The sequence below is a fragment of the Leopardus geoffroyi genome, chromosome C1 (assembly GCF_018350155.1).
Source record: "Leopardus geoffroyi isolate Oge1 chromosome C1, O.geoffroyi_Oge1_pat1.0, whole genome shotgun sequence".
Classification (NCBI taxonomy): Eukaryota; Metazoa; Chordata; class Mammalia; order Carnivora; family Felidae; genus Leopardus; species Leopardus geoffroyi.
In genome coordinates this window covers 11067429-11089094 of record NC_059328.1, presented here as the reverse complement: position 1 = coordinate 11089094, position 21666 = coordinate 11067429, and the positions used below count along the sequence as shown (strand labels likewise).

At 50.9% G+C, this 21666-nt stretch overlaps 1 protein-coding gene across 13 annotated transcripts in view; it reads right to left on the bottom strand.

Moving 5' to 3' along the window:
* Window positions 1-16374, bottom strand: part of FHAD1 (forkhead associated phosphopeptide binding domain 1) — a 121367-nt gene extending 104993 nt beyond the window's left edge. For 8 of the 13 annotated variants that reach the window (XM_045475725.1, XM_045475738.1, XM_045475727.1 and 5 more), the window contains exons 1-3: window positions 16210-16344; window positions 13144-13342; window positions 12947-13053 (exon numbers count right to left, since the gene is read on the bottom strand). In XM_045475725.1, the coding sequence (XP_045331681.1) occupies window positions 12947-13053; window positions 13144-13255 (219 nt within the window). In that variant the 5' untranslated portion in view covers window positions 13256-13342; window positions 16210-16344. Of the gene's footprint in view, window positions 1-12946; window positions 13054-13143; window positions 13343-16209 lie in introns of all 13 variants that reach the window. The other 5 variants (XM_045475731.1, XM_045475735.1, XM_045475729.1 and 2 more) reach the window with 3 other exon arrangements.
* Window positions 16375-21666: the final 5292 nt, after the last annotated feature.

Genomic DNA, 21666 nt, shown 5'->3' with positions numbered 1-21666 from the left:
GCACGCTACAACGCGGACGGACGTTGAAGACATTACGCCGAGTGAAATAAGCCAGTCGTAAGTAGGCGACGGCTGTATGATCCTACCAGTACGAAGTACCTAGAGTTGCCAAGCTCACAGAAACAGAAAGTAAGACGGTGGCTGCCAGGGCCTAGGGGGAGGGGGAAACTGGGAATTGTTTGACGGTTTAATGGGCATGGAGCCTCCGTGTCGCAAGATGAGAAAGTTCCGGTTGGTTATACAACAGCATGAACGCACTTAACGCTGCTAATCCGTACGCTTAACAAACAGTTCAGATGGTAAACATTATATTTCACCGCAGTTTTAAGCGTGGCTAAGACCAAGTGTCTCACCCAATATCAAGATGCACATGGCACTTCTGGGACCAAGATCTGTGCCCTTGACTTGTCCCCTATGCTTTTCAGAGTAGACAGTGATTAATTAATTAATTACATTATATAATATTTATTTACTTTTGAGACACAGAGAGACAGAGCACCAGCAGGGGAGGGGCAAAGACAGAGGGAGACACAGAATCCCAAGCAGGCTGCAGGCTCTAAGCTGTCAGCACAGAGCCTGACGTGGGGCTTGAACTCATGAACCCATGATCTGAGCTGAAGTTGGATCTTAACCAACTGAGCTACCCAGGTGCCCCGAGAGTAGACGGTGATTTAATAGTGAGAGAGGGGTGGGGTGGAACTGAATATGGGCCATGCATTTAAAAAAAAAAGTCTCCTGCAGGGGTGCTTGGGGGCTCAGTTGGTTAAGCATCTGACTCTTGATTTTGGCTCAGGTCATGATCTTGTGGTTCATGGGCTGGAGCCCCACGTTGGGCTCTGTGCTGATGGTGCAGAGCCTGCTTGGGATTCTCCCTCTTTCTCTCTGCCCCTCCCCTGCTTGCACACGTGCTCTCTTTCTCTCTCAAAATAAATAAATAAACATTAACAACTATTTTAAAAATTAAGGCAATTCAAATGAGGAAAGAGATGATCTTTCCTAAAATATTAAAAAAAAAAAGTGTCCTTCATTTTAAATACCTTTTAAAAGTATTTAGTGAACCCATAAAATACTGAGACTTCGACAAATCTACTAATGATAAACATCTGCTCTGGTGACCACTGGGCTTTGAGGAAGCCTCCCTGAGAAGCCGTTAGCCTGCCACCAAGGCTCCTGATGTATCTGGAACCTTCCTTCAGAGCCAGCTCTCAACCTTCATCTTCTGGAACTCTTAAACCCAGTCTCAGAGCACGACCTCCTGACCCCCATCTTCCTCACCCTCCCTCCCTTCCTCTTTGATTCCTCGTGACCTCTGCTCCCTCACCCACTCCACGTGGGCATTCCCCTTCACCTGCCCTGGCCTGGCCCACCTCCTCCTCCAACTCCACCTGTGTCCCTGTCTCCCTGCCACCCTCACACTCTGTCCTCAAGTCGTCCCAGTCTGGTCACATGCTGCTCTCTTCAGGCTCCCGAGCCACCGGTCCCTGGTGCTTGGCTTTTCATTCTACCTTGTTAACAGCCTTCTAGGTCCTCACCTTCTGTGCCCTGTCACATCCTCCACTTGCCCTCCAATCCTTGCCCACCCTCTCCCCCGGCCCTCTGCCCCAGCAGGCCGGCCACGGGGCTGCATCATGGGCTGATGGGCTCCTTGTCTCTGGTTTCTGGTTGGGTCTGGCCAGTGGGGGATCAGAGATCTGAGCAGGGCAGAGAGAGGTTGGGGTATTTATTCCCCTTGCTCCCTCCCTGTGGGGACACCATGGGCTGGGTCCAACCCTCCACCAAAAGCCACAGCTGCCGTTGGGGATTCCAGGAGATGTAACCCCCTCACCCTTCGGGTCTGGGGGGTGGGGACAGCTCCTCACTCTCAGTGGCTCTGGGTGCCACACCATCCTGGCTGGTTTCTTTAAGCCTGACTGCCTCTGTCGGTGTCCCTTCATGAAGCACCCACTCTGGACGGCCCTCTGCTCCCTGCCAGGACCCAGAGTTCCAGCAGTGAGCAGCTCTCCGGCATGGCCTTCAAGTCCCCTTCCTGCAGCTGCCAAGGGGATCAGAGTGGTCTTGCTGTCACCCCGCCTGGTCTGGTCCTGGCTCACTGAGGGTCTCCTTCTTGTATCTTCTGGGGCGAGTCTCTTGCTGCTCTCTGGTTGCTTCCCTTGCAAAAGTGGGTTTGATATGCCGTGCTACACAGGACTGACAAAAGGTACCGTTTGGAGGAACTTTCAAGGTAGTAGGATAACATTTTTTCAGTTAAGTGGGGTCTGCGTGAGTGTATGTGTGTTTGATCTATTTTTTTTTACCTTTTGGGTCTTGGCCAGTGCATCCCCCCGCCCCCCGCCAGCACATCCCCCTTACTGCCTCGAGAAAGAGACGAAGTGCAGAAAGAGTGAAAACTGGGGTTTCCAGAAGAGTGAGGATATGGGGAAACAGCTAGGCTCTGGCGAGACGTGAGCCTGGGAGGAGAAGGGAAGGGGAAATGTCTCTGCTTCCCTCTGTCACAGAGACCCTCCCACCCAGGTCCTCCTGGGAAAGCCCCGTGGAGGGGTGAGGCCTCAGGAAGAGGCTGGTTCCTAAAATCAGCCTGCCTGAGGGTGGTTTCCAGCCTCCGACCCGCCCTGTGTGACCCCAAATTCCTCATCTGTAAAATGGGGAAAATGATAGCGCCTGCCTCGTAGGGATGCCGATCGTCAGGATGAAATGAGTTAACACACACGGACGTGCCAAGGACGGGGCCGGGCACCGAGCGAGCCCTCGCTGCGTTACGGACACGTTACTGCTCTCTTCTCCGGCCCGGCCACGGCCTCTGGCTCTGCCGCTGCCGTGGCTGCTTCTAGGCCCCCACGCTGGCGCCTCTCCCTTCACCTGCCCCCAGCTCGCACGGCTCCTGAGGATTCTACTCTAGGGCTGGCTCCCTCTCCTTCCCGCGGGGCCGCTGCAGAGCCTTAATTCTCCGACATGTATTTTCAACCCCTAGCTCATCCCCAGGCCTCCCTGTGCCCACCTGCCCCTGGATGCTGACACGCTCACCTCCTGCCTCCTGCCTCCTCCTGTCCCCTAAACCCTCTCCGTAATGACGGTAATGGCGTCATCACACGCCCAGCCCACGGGCCACCCCTCTCCAGGGCTCCTGACATTGTCCCTACTCGTTCCTCCAAAAAGCTCTCCAACAAGCCCCGTGACACCACGCCCTCCCCATGGCAACAGTGCAGCTGAGAGGCAGGATTGACTACAGTGGGCAGAATGGTCCCCAAAAGAGATCTACGCCCCAAATCTGGATCCTGCGAGGATGCTCTGTTACAGGGCACAAGGGACTGTGCAGATGTAAAGGTTACTAGTCTGTGATCTTAAGAGAGGGAGAGCATCCTGGACTGTCCAGGTGTGACTAATCTAATCCCATGAACCCTTAAAAGCAAAGAACTTTCTCTGGCTAGAGTTGGACAGATGAGTCAGAACAGGGGATCAGAGAGATCTGTTGGTTTTCTTTTGTTTTAAATATTTTTGAGAGAGTGTGAGTGAAGTGGGGAGGGGCAGAGAGAGAGGGAGACGCAGAATCCAAAGCAGGCTCCAGGCTCCGAGCCGTCAGCACAAGGCCCAACGCGGGGCTCGAACTCATGAACTGCGAGATCATGACCTGAGCCGATGTTGGGCGCTTAACCAACTGAGCCACCCAGGCACCCCAGGGATCTGAGAGATTTGAAGCACGAAAAGGCCTTGAGCCAATGCTGCTGGCTTTGAAGGTGAAGGGGCCCACAAGCCCGGAATGCGGGCGGCCTCCTGGGCTGGGAACCACTTCTGCTGACAGCCAGCCCAGAAAGGGGACCTCAGTCCGTAACAGCACAGGTTAACTTGCGCCAAGCACCCAAACAGATCCGGGAGCAGATTCTCCTTGGAGACTCTGGAAGAGCCCAGGTCCGCTGAGCACCTTGATTTTGACCTGGGGGCCCAGTGACAGAGAAACCAGCTGAGTCCACCCCAACTTCCGAAGTACAAAACCGGGAGATCATCCCCCTGTGTTGTAAATAGAACACAAATACAATGGCCCACATTTACTACAGTACTGACAACACCAGGCACTGATCTAAGCCCTTGACAGTGATTCGCTCTCAAAACGCGGTCCCTGCAACCACCCCCAGGGCACGTATACAAAGACCGCAGCCGAGAACAGCTGCATAACTTGTCTGAGACCCTCCAGCCCACGAGAGCGGAGCCAGGCTCTGAACCGGCCGCCCGGTGGGGCAAGGTCACGCACTTGACTGCTCTGTCCCGGGGCCACTCCGTCTGCTCTTCTCCCACCCAAATAACAAAGATCACCAACTCCTCCCCAGCTTCAAAGCCTTTTGGTGAGGGGGAGGTTCCTCTTCACGTGCTTAGCCTGGCTTCCATTTTGCAATGTCACCACCAACATGCCATTTCGTCCTTTTCTCCCAAGCCAAACTGTTCCCCAAACATCTCCGGACCTTTGCACATGCTTTTTCAACACCTGGGGTGTCCTTTCCTACTTGCTCTGTCTGGAAAATCCCCAGACTTCCTTGTCTTTCCTTCTTTTCTTTCTTTCTTTCCCTTCCTTCCTTCCTTCCTTCCTTCCTTCCTTCCTTCCTTCCTTCCTTCCTTCCTTCCTTCTTTCCTTCCAGTGCAAGCGGGGGAGAGAGAGAGAGAGAGAGAGAGAGAGAGAATCTCAAGAAGGCTCCACCCTCAGGGCAGAGCCTGACACATGGCTTGATCCCATGACCGTGAGATCAAGACCTTGAGGTGAGGGGTGCCTGGGTGGCTCAGTCGGTTAAGCGTCCGACTCTTGGTTTCAGCTCAGGTCATGAGCTCACAATTCGTGAGTTTGAGCCCCGTGTCGGGCTCTGTGCTGACAGTGCAGAGCCTGCTTGGGATTCTTTCTCTCTCTCTCTGCCCCTCCTCCTTTCTCTCTCTCTCTCAAAATAAATTAAAAAACTTAAAAAAAAAAAGACCTGAGCTGGGATCAAGAGTCAGACACTTAACAGACTGAACCACCCAGGCCTCCCCAGGCTTCTCTTTAAAGAGGCAGCTCAAGTCTGGCCTTCTCTGAGGAGCTCCCTGACCCCCCGAGAGGATTCTTGTGGGGGGCTTCAATTCACAACCCCCACGCCTCCTGATCAGTCGGTGCCGCGTCAACGTTCCGTCCCCACACGAACCCCCCACTGGAGGGCGCCACCCCAGCTAGTCGTGTGAAGGACAATCACAAGAATATGCACGTCGTGTTTCACGGACAGTCCTCACTCTGGATTTCACCCGATGGAACCTCCCTAGCTTAGTGAGCTACTTTGATCTTCCAGGGAACTCGGAAGGAATTTCAGATATTCCCAAAGCTAAATTTACACTCAAGGAATGAAACTTCTTCTCTCTGGAACTGCTGAGTCAGACAACCCGGAATCTGAAACTTGGCCCCCACCTCCCCTGTGACCAGCTGTGTGATTTTTCACTTGACCTTTCTGCATCCCATTTGCACATCTTTAAATGAGGATAACAGTGATAATAGCAGTTCCTACACCACAGGGTTTGTTTTTTTTTTTTTTGGAGAACGTAATTTTCTGCATACAGACTCAGGATGTACAATATGTATAAAGTCACGGGAGGTAAAGTGGTCTACGAATGCATGCTGTAGCTGTTTGTATCATTTGTGTTATCGAAAAGATTGTGATCTTCTGCCTCACGTCCATTGGAATGGCTACTATCAGAAAAACAGGATAAGGGGCGCCTGGGGTGGCTCCGTCGGTTAAGCATCCGACTCTCGATTTTGGCTCAGGTCACGATCTCACGGTTCATGGGATCGAGCCCCGCGTCAGGCTCCGCACTGACAGCTCGGAGCCTGCTTGAGATTCTCTCTCTCTCCCCCTCCCCCCACCCCTCTCTCAAAATAAACAAATAAACTAAAAACAAAACACAACAAATGTTGACGAGGATGTGGAGAGAGTGGAACCTTGTGCCCTGTCGGTGGGAATGTAAAAAGGTGCAGCTGATGTGAAAAACAATATGGTGGTTCCTCAAAAAATTAAGAATAGAATTATCACACGACCCATCAAGCCCACCTTTGGGTATACATCCAAAAGAATGGAGAGCAAGGGCTTGAAGAGATATCTACGCCCATGTTCATGACGTTATTTACAACAGCCCAGAGGTGCAAACAACCCAAGCATCCACTGACAGAGGAGCCGATAAGCAAAATGTGCTGAAAACACGCCATGGAATATACACCACGGATGAACCACAAGAGGGCAGATGCTGTCTGAGTCCACTTACATGAGCAGCTACCGCAGTCAGATTCACACAGACAGAAACCAGAAGGGTGGTGGCCAGGGCTGGCGGAGGGGGACAGGGTTTTGCAAGACGGGGAGCTCTGGAGGCGGACGGGGGTGATGGCTGCACCAGGTAAACGCATGTAATGCCGCTGAGCTGTACTCTGAAGAAATGGCAAGATGGAAACCTCTGTGTTATGTGCGCTTTGCCGCAATAAAAAATAAATAAAAATTTTTTAAAAAGCGAGCCAAATGCGATCAGCCCTTTTCTATGAGCTTTATCCCCCCTGGAAGCCCTCCACCTGCCGGAGGGAAGGTAGGTTCATAAATGGCTGTGGTGGGAAGTGATCGATGAGACCGGCCCCGGGTTCCGGCTGCCAGCTCTCCAACAGGGGAGAGAAGAGTTTCCCGCGGACAGGGGAGACCTGCTCTGTGATCTTCAGGGGATTTCTGAGCAGGGGTGAGAATGCTTCTCCGGACCAGGTCCACCTGTCACCCCGTCTCTCAAAATGCAGGGGTTCGCTCATAAGAGAAGCACAAATTAGAATGACACGGGCGCGATGTGTCACCTGTTAGGTCAGTGGAGATCCAATTGGTAGACGACACGCACCGGGGAGGGTTGGGAAACAGGCGTCCATTCTGGCAGGACACCGCGTCGGTGGACCCCTGGTGGCCTATTTGGAGACGCCCATCAGAGGCACAGATGTTCGTGGCCTTTGACACAGCACATATACCCACACGTCTCAGAAATGACGTAAACGAGGGGGCGATCACCGCAGCCTTGTTTAATAATAATAAACAAGAATACGATGTAGGCTCTGATGGTTGTTTTTTTAATGTTTATTTTATTTATTTATTTATTTTTTAATTTGTTTTTTCAACGTTTATTTATTTTTTTGGGGACAGAGAGAGACAGAGCATGAACGGGGGAGGGGCAGAGAGAGAGGGAGACACAGAATCGGAAACAGGCTCCAGGCTCTGAGCCATCAGCCCAGAGCCCGATGCGGGGCTCGAACTCACGGAGCGCGAGATCGTGACCTGGCTGAAGTCGGACGCTTAACCGACTGCGCCACCCAGGCGCCCCTGTTTATTTTATTTTTGAGAGAGAGAGAGAGAGAGAGAGAGAGAGAGAGAGAGAGCATAAGCAGGGGAAGGGCAGAGAAGGGGGTACAGAGGATTGGAACGCAGGCTCTGTGCTGACAGCAGACAGCCCGATGTGGGGCTCGAACTCATGATGATGGTTCTTTTCCAAGAGGCAGCCCAGAACTGGCAGGAGCCAAAGGGACAAGCGTCAACCGGCTGTCTGGGTGCTGGGGTGTGTGTTAGATCCGTCTTGCTCCGTGATCCTGAGATGCCCCGCGAGAAGGGGGTGCAACACGCGAGACTGTTCCAATCAGGAAGGAGCCAGCTGGTAGGGCGCTGTGCACCCAGGGCGGACTCGCCAGGGCGGAGCAAGCATCCCCCCCCCCCCAGGTTATTTCGGTCCTTTGCTCTGCTCCTTCACCCCCCACCCTCCCAGCCACAGCACTGCGCTGCCTTGGGCTGTTCTATAGCTCGGCGTTGGAGGGGATTCAGAAACCTCCCCAGTGTGGCCGGGTGAGTTCTCGGGGAGGGGCTGGGGTGGGTCAGCTGCCCACTGTTGAGCTCTTCCTTCTCCTCGCCTCTACACGGAGTTCACTGGAACAGCATGCACGCTCCTCCGTCGACACAGGGGCTCCCACAGCATCGCGAGCGGGGAGCCATGGGTGGCCGAGGAGAGAGAGGGAGGGCGCTGAAGCACGATCCTGGAGCCATCTCCACGGACCCCACTCCCGACCTGAGTCTGGGGAGCATGTCTAGGGGTTCACGTTTAACAAGCACTCGGACACGTGCGGAAAATTCGACAACTACGGGCTGGCAGGATTTCTTCACTCTGGAAGAACTGAGCCCCCTTCTCAGTGGAGTCTGAGTAACAGCTCTAAACTCCAAAAAGCACAGTTCACAGGCCACAGCCAATCACACAAACTAAAATTCGCGACGTTTATGTCTGAAATGAGCAAGGCTGAGGCTTCTGAACGGTGTGAAATGCGAGAGGGGAGATTCTGAACGGAGCCCCTCGTTGCTAGTCTGTGTGTGGCGGCCAGGCTGGTCATTTCAAAATTTTCAAAACGGAGGTCGCCTGCCTTGCTCAGAATACCCCAGTTTCTTCCCATACTCTTCAGACAGGGTGGCCTGAAGGAGGCCTACTCATTTCTTAAGCTCTCTTCCTTCCCACTCTTCCTTCTGGACACACTGGTTTTCTCTCAGCCCCTTGGGCTCATAATATGCTCCTCTACCCCAGGGCCTTTGCACATGTCCTTCCCTTTCCCCCTTGTCCATTAAGTTGTCCTTATCCTGCGTGTTCCTTTTCTTTAGAGCCCCAGTGTGAATAAAACAACATATGTCTCTGTGGGATCCCCTGACTTCTGTGTCTCTCTCCTGGCAGCTTTCTGATTGCACGGACCATGCGTGATTCTGCCATTGCCTTATCCCCAGTGCTGAGGCTCCAGGTAAATATTTGTGGGAGGAATGAGTGATAACAGTGGTAAAACCTGGCCCCGCCAACACAGGCTTCCTATTGCCATCGGGGAACCGAACTCCTTACAGGATACAGAAAAAGGTCTGCAGGGCGAAACCCTGCAAATATCAATATTGATTCTTCCCTGAGCCAGAGGATTACACGTGATTTTTATTTTCTCCCTTACACTTTGCTTTCTCCCAGTTTTTTTAAAACCATAAGCACGTAACTGCCTTCTGTTATCAGAAAAAGTGAATGGTGGCCAAAAAGAAGGACATCGATGACCAGAACAATCTGTCAGCCTGGCCAGTTGAGTGTAAATCTCGAGAAGTAGGACTGCCTATTCTTTAGGACTTACTCAGGTAAGTAAAACAATCATTTTTATTTGCTGGCTGTGCCCTCTGCCTAATTTTGAAGAAGTCTTTTTATTAATATGGATTTCTGAACTTTGTTTAGGGGAATGACCTATAGTAGCACAAATAACATAAACTATAAATCGACTGTTGAATTATTCCTCAGCGTGGACCGTAGCTAACCAAGGGCGATTCTTTTCTTTTTTTTTTAATTTTTTAAAATGCTTTTTTATCTTTGAGAGAGACAGAGTGCACGTGGGGGAGGGGCAGAAAGAGAGGGAGACACAGAATCGGAAGCAGGCTCCAGGCTCCGAGCTGTCAGCACAGAGCCCGATGCGGGGCTCGAACCCACGGACCGCGAGATCACAACCTGAGCTGAAGTCGGATGCTTAACCGACCGAGCCACCCGGGTGTCCCCAAGGGTGATTCTTCTAATCAGAAAGACCCAAGGAAGTCAGCAGAGAAGCGATTTTCACTCTGTCTTGTTTTATAAAACTAGAAAATGCTGTCACGTCTGCAGGTTCCAGGTCTTCAAAATGGACCGGTGTCCCTACAACCCTTTTCAAAGCAAATCTCCTCTCCCAAATCCATTTAAGCTTTGGGAAGAGGATTTGTCTAAGAGCAGACAGAAGCACCCATCAAAAGTCTGCTCACAAAATATTTGGCAAGTCGTGTGTCATCTGTTCTCTGGGGAGCCAATATAAGCTTGTGCCTCTGGAAACACAGCTGATTGCTTCATAAATCAGTGCGACTGTGGCTGGCGGTGGTGACTTACTTCTTAAACTAAGTCTGAGGAGCGGGAGGCAGTCAATTATTTTTATACGGTGAATGCAACTCAATTCCTGTCTGTGTAAAAATTGTCCTCATTAGTTCCTTTTTCCATACGGTTCCTCGTCTCGCCCCTGTGTGCACTTTTGAGGATTCTTCTCGGTCTCCATTTTATGAGCCCATAAAAATGACCGTGGTGTCATTTAGTTAGAAGCACATGCCAGGCACTTTCTGTGCATTTCTCACTTAATTCTCACAACGATCCTGTCAGGTAAGTGGCTTATAGGCAGCGAAAATGAGCTCAGAGTGAATGGGTTTTCTGTGTCCTTGTAGGGAGACCACACCATGGATGAGAACCTCAAGGGGAGGTCCACTGACTTATTTTTAAGTCTGAGAGTTTATGATAAACACTCTCAGAAACTAGGAAAAGGCAAGTATAAAGATTTACGTTGCTCTTATCACTTTTATGCAACAGAGTGCTAGCCAGTGCAATAAAGCAAAAAAAAATGAAATTAAGGGTATTCAGATCTCCTTTCCTGAAAGGAGAAATAAAACTGTTTTTATTTGTAGATGGCATGACTGTTTATATATAAAATCCCAACAAATCTATAAAAACTTTCTAGAAAGCTCAGTTACAGTTGCAAGATATCATTTAAGTATACAAAAATCAGTTGTTTCTCTATATTGTCAATGAACATGGGGACACCAAATTAACACTATAATACCATTTTCAAGTTTATTTATTTTGAGAGAGAGACAGAGTGGGGGAGGGGCAGAGAGAGAAGGAGAGAGAGAGAATCCCAAGCAGTCTCCATGCTGTCAGCAGGGAGCCCAATGTAGAGCTTGAACTCATGAACGGTGAGATCATGAACTGAGCTGAAGTCAGATGCTTAACTAACTGACCCACCCAGGTGCCCCAACAATATGACATCACTTATAATCATTTAAAAAAAGATAAGATATTTAAGTGTATATCTAGCAAAACATGCACAGCGCTGGTATGCTAAAAATGACAGAGTATTTGTGGAAGAAATCAAAGACCCCCTGAAAAAAAGGAGAGACATACCATGTTCATGGATTGGAAGACAATATAGTAAAGATACCAATTCTCATACTGATTATAGGCTTATATACAATTCCTATTAAAATTCCAGCAAGAGGGACACCTGGGTGGCTCAGTCGGTTAAGCGTCTGACTCGATTTTGGCGCAAGTTATGATCCCACAGTTTTGTGGGTCTGAACCCTGAATTGGGCACTGTGCTGGCAGCACGGAGCCTGGTTGGGATTCTCTCTCTCTCTCCCTCTCTCTCTCTGCCCCTCTCCCTCTCATGTTGTCTCTGTCTCTCTCAAAATAGATAAATAAACTTAAAAAAATTTTTTTAAATTTTTTTAAACGTTTTTATTTATTTTTGAGACAGAGAGAGACAGAGCATGAACGGGGGAGGGGCAGAGAGAGAGGGAGACACAGAATCAGAAGCAGGCTCCAGGCTCTGAGCCATCAGCCCAGAGCCCGACGCGGGGCTCGAACTCACGGACCGCGAGATCGTGACCTGAGCCGAAGTTGGACACTTAACCGACGGAGCCACCCAGGCGCCCCAAAAAATTAAAAAAAAAAAATAAAGAAAATTCCAGCAAGATATTTTGTATATATAGACAAGCTTTTACTAAAATTTGTGTGGAAAGGCAAAAGAATTAAAATAGGTAAAGAGACATTTTTTTAAAAAAGAAAAAGTGGGAGGAACCGCTCTACCCGATTCAAGACTTTGCATAACTACAGTAACGAAGACCACGTCGTATTGGTAGAGGGACAGACACCTAGATCCACGAAACGTAACAGGAAACTCAGAAACAGCTCCCCCACAAGTATGGCTAAGTGGTTTTTGACAGTTTCAAAAGGAGTCCAAAGGAGAAAGGATGGTCTTTCCAACAAATGGTGCTGGAGCCACGTCATATCCACATGCAATCAAAATGAACCCGGACTGAAATCTCGCATCATATACAAAAACGAACTCAAAATGGTGCATAGGTTTAAACATAAAGTATCTATAAAGCTTTCAGAAGAAAATGTATGAGAAATCCTCGGGAATCAAGGACCCGGTGACATGTTCTTAGACATGATTCGAAAAGCATGAGACTTCAAAAAACCTGAAATTTATTTTTCGAAAGTCAGGTAAAATAAAAGACAGTGATAACACGAGTTGCTGGTGAGGATGCAGGGAAACCGTGTCTCATACACCGCTGGTGGGAATGCAAAATGGTCCAGCCGCTCTGGACAACAGTCTGGCACTTTCTTTGGAAACCATACACTTACCATATGGTCCAGCAAGCACCCTCCCGAGCATTTATCCCAGAGGAACAAAAACTTGTGTTCACACAAAAACCTGTGCACAAATGTTCATAAGCAGGTTTATCCGTAACAGCCCCCAAATTAGAAACAACCAGAATGCCTTTCAATACGTGAACGGTTAAACAAATGGAATATTACTCAACATCTATACCACGGAATATTACTCAACAATAAAAAATAACAGATGATCTTAAGGACATTATGCTGAGCGAGGGAAAAAAAAACCACAAATGACCTCAAAAGGTCACCTGGGGTATAATCCATTTATATAACATTTTCAAAATGTTATACACATCACAACAGTCTCCGAAAGCTCTAGAAAGGGCGAGAGGCCGTTGCCCAAGCCAGGTACTTCAGACGGCCCTCACTGTCAGGCCCAGAGCAGGGGTCAAACACCTGCTCCATGCCCCCCTTCTAAATGGGTGCTGGGGAGGGGGCAATGGGTGGGACATCTGTACACGTGGCCAGCAGAGGACAGAGGGCACATCACACTTTGCCTCATACCAATCTCTGCTACATATGCTGGGAAGACCCAATATATTCGGCAGTTGGGTTACTGGTAGCACGTGAAGCACAGATGTAAGCCAGAGGGTGCGCTTTAGAAGAGCCTGGAATCCACAAGAACGGTAAGGCTGTGTGGAGGGGGGCGGGGGGAGGTGCTGGGAGCGGCGGGAACAGCTCTTACCTCTAAAACAAGGTCTGAGTCTTCATGCCTTCCAACAGTAGTGCTTTTATTCAGGACAAAAAAGCCTTCTGCGCTCTTTAGGTAGGCTTTCATACTCTCTGCTTTCCCTGTATAAAGTTTTCAGAAAAAACTCCATTAGGAAAATGCAGTCTTCTGGTTACTCAACACCACCACATTGCGAACGGGACGAAACGCACCGTATTGTTCCAAGGAGAAATCAGCAGGGGTAGGGGAAGGTAGACGGACTTCCCCGATGATCACACTTTTGATTCCGCAGATTTCTGAGACTCCCCTTTTAAACAGTGACATTTAGCAAAGATGAGCTTGGTTCTGACAATCAGACAGGAGACTTTTTTTTTTTTTTTTTACGTGACTCGGAGCACAAACCACCAGTAGCTGAAAAAACCCAACGACAAATCTGAATTCCACTGATAATCGCTACGCGCCTCCCATGAAGCACAAGGGGAGTTATCTGACACAGTAAGTAATCGTGTTCCTAACCCGCCCCCTACTAGCTCTGTGACTTTGGGTGACTTACTTCTCTCTCTATGCCTCAGTTTCCTCATCTGTAAAACGGGATTAATAATACTCTGTACCCCGAAGAGTTCCATGAGGATGAAATGCAAACATACGTGTGAAGCATTCAGAGTGGACATCTGTCCTATTATTATTATTGTTACAAATCTTGGATCTAAAGAATTCTAAGCTTCTACGGAATTCCTGAAACTGATGAGTCAGTCGGTGAGGGAATGGACTTTAAATGATACTTTCTTTGAATCATCGTGAGTCACTCCGTTACTTTATACACTTAAGGGGAGAGGGGTGACTTTGAAAGGCAAAGTATTAAGACTCTAGCTTGGAGATATGATCAGGACTCTGCACCTATTTTCCCCCAATGTTTTATTAGGAAGATGTCAAAGATGCAGGACTGTTGAAAGCAGCGGATGGTGAACTGCTTCCCGTCCACCACCTAGATCCTACAAGTGACATTTTGCTATTTTTCCTCTACCACACCTCCATCCATCTATCCATTCACCTAACCATTTTATCGTCTGATGCATTTCAAAGTAAGTTCTACACTGGTTTCCTAACATGGAAAAATGTCAGTGACTTCAGTAGGATCCAAAACGCTAATAATTCATATGGTGCTTGGATTCTGATTTGAGATACGTCCAGTCACACAGTGTGACATCCCCCATCGCAACGGCCAGGCCAAGGAACGGAAGTCCCTCTCTTTTCAACTGAACGGTCCCTGAAACGTGAAGCTGTCGGACTGCGGAGAAAAACAAAGACCCTCTCGTTGTGATCGTACAGAGTCTTGGGTCTGGTTCTACTCTTCATCGACGTCCCCATCATCAACTACTGAATCCCTACTAAGTGCCAGGCACTGTGCTATCCTTTCACACACAACTGCTTCTTTTCAACCTCAGAACAACCCTGCGGGGTAGGTATATTGGTACTGTCCCACTCTACAGTCCCTCTGAGACTCGGAGAGATTAGGGTCACTCAGCTCAGCCTTCCGCACAACTCCGCTAATGCTGGGTGGGGCAGAGCGGGCTGGGGGGAGCTGCACGGTCCGTTGACCCTTGGGATGTGCAGTAACAGAGAGTCCTTGACAACCAGGATTCCACCCCCTGAAAGGAAGAAAAGACCCCACGGGTGTTGGGGGGAGTAAGAGAAATAAAAATAAGCCAGATAGTTTACTTTCTGTTTGTAAGCTCCGAGAGCTACAGATGGCTCATAAGTATTGATGATCTCATAGAGTGAGAGATACATTTTGTTAAGTTCACTGTCACTAACAGAAGGGGATGGGCATCTCCTCTTCCAAAAGAACCATGCTCTGTTGTCATCAAATGACTTCAATTATTTACTTCAGCTGCAGAGGACCACGTTGTCAAGCCACACGTTCAAACCTAACGCAAACCTGGGAGAAACGTCTCTTCTGCAGGAAAACCACGGGAAATGCCACTAAACTGAACCCCAGAACTCGGGCCAGGTGCATGTCTGAGTTTTAGCTCTCCCCCCAGAGGTTCCCAGGGCTGGTGCCTTCTCTCTGCTCAGATGTCCCTCCTTGCGGCCACCTGCCACTAGCATATCCCCCTGCCTCGTTTCCTTCCTTGTACTCATCACTCTCTGACATTTTCTTGTTCCTTTCTTTAGTTGTGTTTGTTGTTTCTTTCCCTTTCGCTGAGATGTGTGCTCCAGGAGAGCCAGAACTGTGTTGTTTTTGCTAAGGGACAATTCTTCATGGGTATCTCGTGTTGCTACCCATCTTTGGAGCAAAGGCATTGACAAATTTTGTCCTGTGTCTTCTGCCAGCGTCTATAAGCTGGCCAGGCTAACTTACTAGCTCACACACAAGGTAAAACCTCAGACCCTTTGCAGTTCCTGGCAGTTTTGCTGGTTACCCCATCTCCAGCACCTGGAGCAGTGTCTGACACACAGTAGGTGCTCAATAAACACTAGCCGAATGAAGGGAAATACAAACGGCACATCAAAGCAAATCTGTGCAGCCAGTTGGCTACGAATCTCCCTGTGCAGCGTCTGCCTTAGACACCCTTCTTGGAAAACCTAAATTCTATCTGTAGCTTTTGGGTTGGACGATATTTCTCCACCTTCATCTTGCCCTGTGCAGTCACTCCCCTGCCTGAAAACACGGTAGAAAGTAATTTGAAACGTGTTAAACTCTGTAAATTCGTTCTTAGTGCCCTGAAGCACCAGGCATAGGAAAGAGCAAAAGAACCTCAGTCACCTGCCCTGCATCCCTCCGGACCACTTCGGATGCCTCAGAATCGGGCAAGAGAAGCAATATTTCTGGTGAGGGCTACAGGTCTTCAGTGTCCTGGGAGCTGCAGAAGTTCCTCAAGGAAGGGAAGGTTGGGGCAGGGGGATCTCTGACCACCGGGTGGGTGTTGCCCCTAAATCAGGGGAACCAAAGGGCACCCCGCTATTCCCGGCTGTACCCCATAGGATAGCTTAAAGCGGCACATGTGGTGCCAAGGAAGGTTCTGGAAGCTCCCGCGCAGGCTACTTCCGGAGGCAGAGTGGGTGGGGGGCCTGCATTTTAGGGAGGACGGACTGCTGTCGGGACACCTGCTCTGGGGTGCTCCCGGGGACCCAAGTGTGGACCGGAGAGGAGTTCGAGCTCGGGGTGGGTGGGGCCGGGTCCCGAGCCTCCTCTCCAAGCTCTTGACCTCGCAGGGCCAACCCGGTCGGGCCCCAGGTCTCCTCCGCCCGCTGCCTCCTCCCGGTGCCGCACTCACCTGGCCGGAGGGAGAAGCCCACGCCCAGTCGCCCTCCGAGAGCTCCGCGGGCTCGGGAGGCGCCCGGCCCGCTCCCCGGGCGAGGCGGCCTGGCCGCGCTCCCGCGGAGTCTCCAGCCGGCGGCCAGCACCCCGCGCGCCCGCCCGGCCTGTGTACGTGCGTCGCCATGGCAACGCCGCCGGGCCGCCGTGAGGGGCGTGGCCTGCGCGATGGGCGGGGGCGGGAGGCGTGGGGACCCCGGCGGCGTGCGTGGCGAGCCCTCGAGGAGCCCAACCTGCGGCGGCGCCCTGGGGCATCCCCGGGCCCCGCCACCAGGGGTTCCCCAGGCCCGTTTCACAGATGGGGACACGGAGGCTCCGAGGTCACAGAGATAGGCCACGGTTTTCCAGGGAGGAAGGAGCCGACGCGAGAATCCTTCCTGCCTACTATCCTTTGCTCTGGCTGGAGGCGTGAAGGCGGGGTGGGAGGGCGATGGTGCTGAACCCGGAGAAGCTCAGGGGTTGGTAGCTCCTGTCCCACCCGAATCTCTAGTCCTCTCTGCTGCAGACGAGAAAATAGAGTAAGCTGGGGGGGACCACCACCCAGGTGGGATGGGGATGGGAGGGGGATGGGAGGGGGATGGAGTGGAAGGAACGATTTTGAAAGAATGAGACTTTTTTCCCATGTGCTGGGAAATGGATATTTCCAAACCGGCAACCCCACTAACGTTCCTGCCCTTTCTTGTCCAAACTGACGTTTATTCATTCATTTGTTCTTCATCTCTACTGACATCCCCTGGGTCCCCAGAGTTGACCTGCATCAGTCACCACTGTCCCTGAAGCCCCCACCATGGGCACCGGGCTGGAGGGAGGAAACATGCAAATCCCAAGAACTCCCGCCACCCCCATGTCACCTGTTTCACACCAGCCCCTTCTGCAGGGGAGCAGAACAGCCCAGCTGACTGCCTACCTGGAGAATGCTTCCAATCCCTGGCAGGAAATGGCTGGCAAGGTGCTTCAAGAAAAACTCAAAGAGTTTAGGAAAGATGAAATATGGCAGACTCTATTCCAGTCAATCAGAACAAGAGCTAAGAGAGAAATCATGGAAATGGGTATAGCGAAGATGCTCAAACATGCCTAGAGGCTTTTAGCAATGCGAATTCCCCGGCACAGACCCGATCACAGATCCTGAGTAGGTGGATGTGGAGCATGGCCCAGGAATGTGCATTTGTTACAAGCGTGGCAACCCCCTGACTTACGCAGTAGAACTGCAGAGACCTTCCCTGGGGCCTTTCCATAGAAATCTCTTCCAGGGCCTCACCCAGCCTGGAAGGTTCTGCCTGGGTCAATTCTGCACAACCAGAAAGACCCCAGGCATAAAGTTTGAGGAGTGACCACAGAAACTAGGGCCTGATTACTAATAGCTTCACAGGAACAGGGAGGGTCAGGCTCAATTCCCCAAGGCCTTTCTACCCCAGGGCCTTTGCACTTACTGTTTCCTCTCCCTAGAAACTACTTGCACCAGAGATCTCCTTCACCTCCTTTAGATTTTACTCAAATACCACCTCACTTAAAATTCTTTAAAAAAAAAAATAAATAAAAACCCCAATAGAGAAGAAGGAGCAACAAGACAAGAACAAAACAAAATAAAAACCCTGACACTCTATCCCTCTCCTTTTCATCTTACCGCTTGTCATTTCACATATTATCTTATTTATTTATCGCATTTGTCTATCTCTCTGCCCCACCCTCTATTAGAAACTAAGCTCCACGAGGGCAGGGATTTTCTGTTTAGTTCACTGCTGGATCACCAGTACCTAGAACTGTGCCTGAGCGCGAGAGTGAGCAGGGGTGGCCCTTGGCATCCGCCCACAGCTGCCTGGCCTCCTGCCTTCTTGGGCTGCTGATCTGATCTGTCCTTATCCCAGGACGTTGGCTTGTCTAACCACCTGCCTGGACGGTGGGCTCATGGGAGGCCTGAGCACCACCCCTACCTGCACCCCACCTCCATGCTTGCCTTTAATCCAGTTCTCATCCTCAGTACGAGTGGAGGGGGTAGACTTGCTTACCGCCGGGCAGGCCATGAGCTGGAGCAACCCATGGGGCCCGATTGGCTTTCAGAGGTCATCCCTCAGCGAAGAACGTTGAACCGAGAGCACAGCCGACTTCCAGACCCGCTGGAGCAGAAGCTGCTGAATCAGGACTCGACTCCCCTCCCCACAACATGCCGCCGTTGTCTCAAAGGGAGCGTGTCCCATTTTCATTTCTTTTTTTTTTTTATTTTTTTTATTTTTTTTTTTCAACGTTTATTTATTTTTGGGACAGAGAGAGACAGAGCCTGAACGGGGGAGGGGCAGAGAGAGAGGGAGACACAGAATCGGAAGCAGGCTCCAGGCTCTGAGCCATCAGCCCAGAGCCCGACGCGGGGCTCGAACTCCCGGACCGCGGGATCATGACCTGGCTGAAGTCGGACGCTTAACCGACTGCGCCACCCAGGCGCCCCCCATTTTCATTTCAAAAGCAAAACAAAACACCCCAGTAACTTGAGACTTTATGATTTCTTGGACTGAGAGGGAGTTGTAACTTGCAATTAAACAATGATAGGGGGGTAGGGGCGCCTGGGTGGCTCAGTCAGTTAGGCATCCGACTTCGGCTCGGGTCACGATCTCACGGTTTCTGGGTTCGAGCCCCACGTCGGGATCTGTGCTGACAGCTCAGAGCCTGGAGCCTGCTTCGGATTCTGTCTTCCTCTCTCTCTGCCCTTCCCCTGCTCACGGTCTCTCAATAAATAAACGTTAAAGAAATTAAAAAAAAAAAAAAAAACAATGATGGTTAAAAATACTTCTGAAGGAAGACATAGAGGTTTCTAGATTATATGGGCTCCTTGGTGATGCCTGTAATCAATCAATTTTATTGAGCTGTGTGTAGCTACCAAGGCCATATTGTATCATGACTGACGTACTGGTGTCTGAAGGGCCTGTGTTCAAATCTCAGCTCCATTGGTCCCATCTGTTCCCATACACTGGACTGAATAATGTTAACCGAGGGCTTTCAACTTGCTGGGTGCTGTCTCACTCCTACTTGTGGGTCACTGCATTGAATCCTCGCAATTAAACACTTAGAACAGGGCTGCTGCAGAGAAGACCTAAAAAAACCATCGGCCATGATCATTATTTCTAGCAAAGCACTCCCATTTTGGCAGGAAAATATGGCTCAGAGACAGGTAGGAATGTGCCCAAGGCAGTACAGCTAAAATATCTGGCAGGATTGGAATCTAGATAAGTATGACTGGAAAGGTACATCCCCCAGGACTGCAGGCGACCCAACCACAAGAGGACCCACGCTCCCCCTCATCTTGGGACTGGCCAGGCTCCTGTCTGCCCTGAAGGCCCCAGCTGGCGGTGCCCGAGGCAGGGAGGGAAAGGAGCCTGACCAAGAGAGGGCAGTGGGGGAAGGCCTGCCACCAAACTTGGCCTGGACCCTGGGCTTCCTTCCTGGGGGCCCTCTGCCCCCGTAGAACCTCCTTCTGTGTCAGCCACGGTCTCTGGGCTGTCCTTGACTGGGGAGGGCACACCCACTGCACCCCCTTCCCAGACCCGCCTGTCGTTCCTCCTGGTGCCCTTGTATTTCAAATCGAAATGAATGCCGGCCCACCAGGAGGTGGGAGGCTTGCCCAGGCTCTGTAGGGTGAGGGAGAGCCAGAGAAAGTGCAGGAACAGGGAGCAAGGGAGAGCAGGAGGGAGAAAGAGACCAGGACCAGCAGGAAGTAGCCAAGCAGCATGACAGATGGGAGAGCAGCCGGCCGGCTGGAGGCTCCACAGCCACTGATAACCTGGCCCTTCAGGCTTTGGAAAAACGGGGTTTTATTTTTATACACACACACACACACACACACACACACACACTCACGAAAATAAATGCAAACCCCAGAAAGGACACCTGGTTAACGGAGGGCTTCTCTGCAGCTCTCCTCATCCTCCTCCCCTGGCAGAACGTGTGAAACCATGAAGGTTTTTCTCAAGTGGATTCTTCCATTGCTGCCTTGGTGTCTCTTGCAAATCTGTCTCCAAAGTCAACTCCCCTTGGTTCCTCGGGCTTTGCCACGGGAGTGGGCGTGTGCCTCCTGTTTGTAAAGTGTGCTGATCCTGGATCCCACCGCGGGTGTGGTCTGCTGATCTACTCTGCGCCTCACTTCGGCCACCTGCACAGGTGCGGATAGCAAGGCCCGGGTGGTGAGGATTCAGGGGTTAGTGTGTGTTTACTACTGAGCTGTGCCCAGTACAACAGGCTCCCTCCGTGAGTGTTCGCGATTCTCATTGTTGGTTTTGTTTGCTTGTTTTGTTTTCTGGCTGAGGTGGGAGGATGGCCCAAGGTCACAGACACCCTGGGGAGAGCTCTGATTTGCATCAAGACTCAGTCCAGACTCGGAGCAAACCCGACCTCTGAACAGCCACGCATCGTCTTGCCCCTTGCCCTGGGATCTTTCTGGGTGTGGGTGTCAGAGACAGGCTGAGCTCCCTCCCCTGGTGGCCCCTGGAGGGATTCCCAACAACCCACCTGGTCTCTATGGGGTCGCACCTGCTAGACAACTCCATAAAGTTCTACTTTCAGTCATCGGGCCAAACAAACCTCTGCTAGTTTTTCGCGGGTGACAATGAACCTTTATGAATGTAGCAAGAGCAGCTAACGCTTCCCTAGGCTTGTTAGGCACCCGCCAGTATACCGTGCGTGGTTTGTTTAATTCTTAGCCCGACCCATTTTACACAAGGGGGCGCTAGTCCGGTTACGCATCTTGAAAGAGGTCAGACCAGGATTCCACTCTGGCTGTTTGACTCCAGAGTGCTGCATTTTTTGGGTAACCTTTTTATCGAAGAACAGCATGATTGGAAACATTACAAAGTGCACCAGTCGTGAGCGTACCCTTGAAGAATTTTCACAAAGTGCATGCATTCACCTGGCCAGAACCCAGACCCGGAAGCAGATCGGCCACCGTTAGAGCCTCCTGTGCTCCCTTCGAGGCATTACCCACCCGCCACCCTGACCTCCAACGTCATCGATTCGTTCTGCTTCGTTTTGAGCTTCATCTAAATGAACTCTACAGATTCTATTTCCTGCCTGGTTTCCTTCACTCAGCATGATGTTTGTTCACTCCCCGTGATTCGGCCTTGTTGTCTGATGGCACGGGCCCCTTCGTTCCCCTGCTGTACTGCATTCCCCGGTGGTAGTCATCTATTCCCGCATGACAAATGATGACAACCTTAGTGGTTCAAAACAACACATGCTTATCACCTCACGGTTTCTGTGGGTCAGGAACCCGGCCACCGCTGTCAGCGGCTGCACCAAGGGGCTGGCCAAGGCCAGGGGTCTCATCTGAGACTCAGGTGGGGAAGGATCCACTGTCAAGGTCATGTGGCTGTTGGGAAGATTCAGCGCCCTGAAGGTTGTTAGACTGAGGGCCTCACTTCCTGGCTGACTGTTA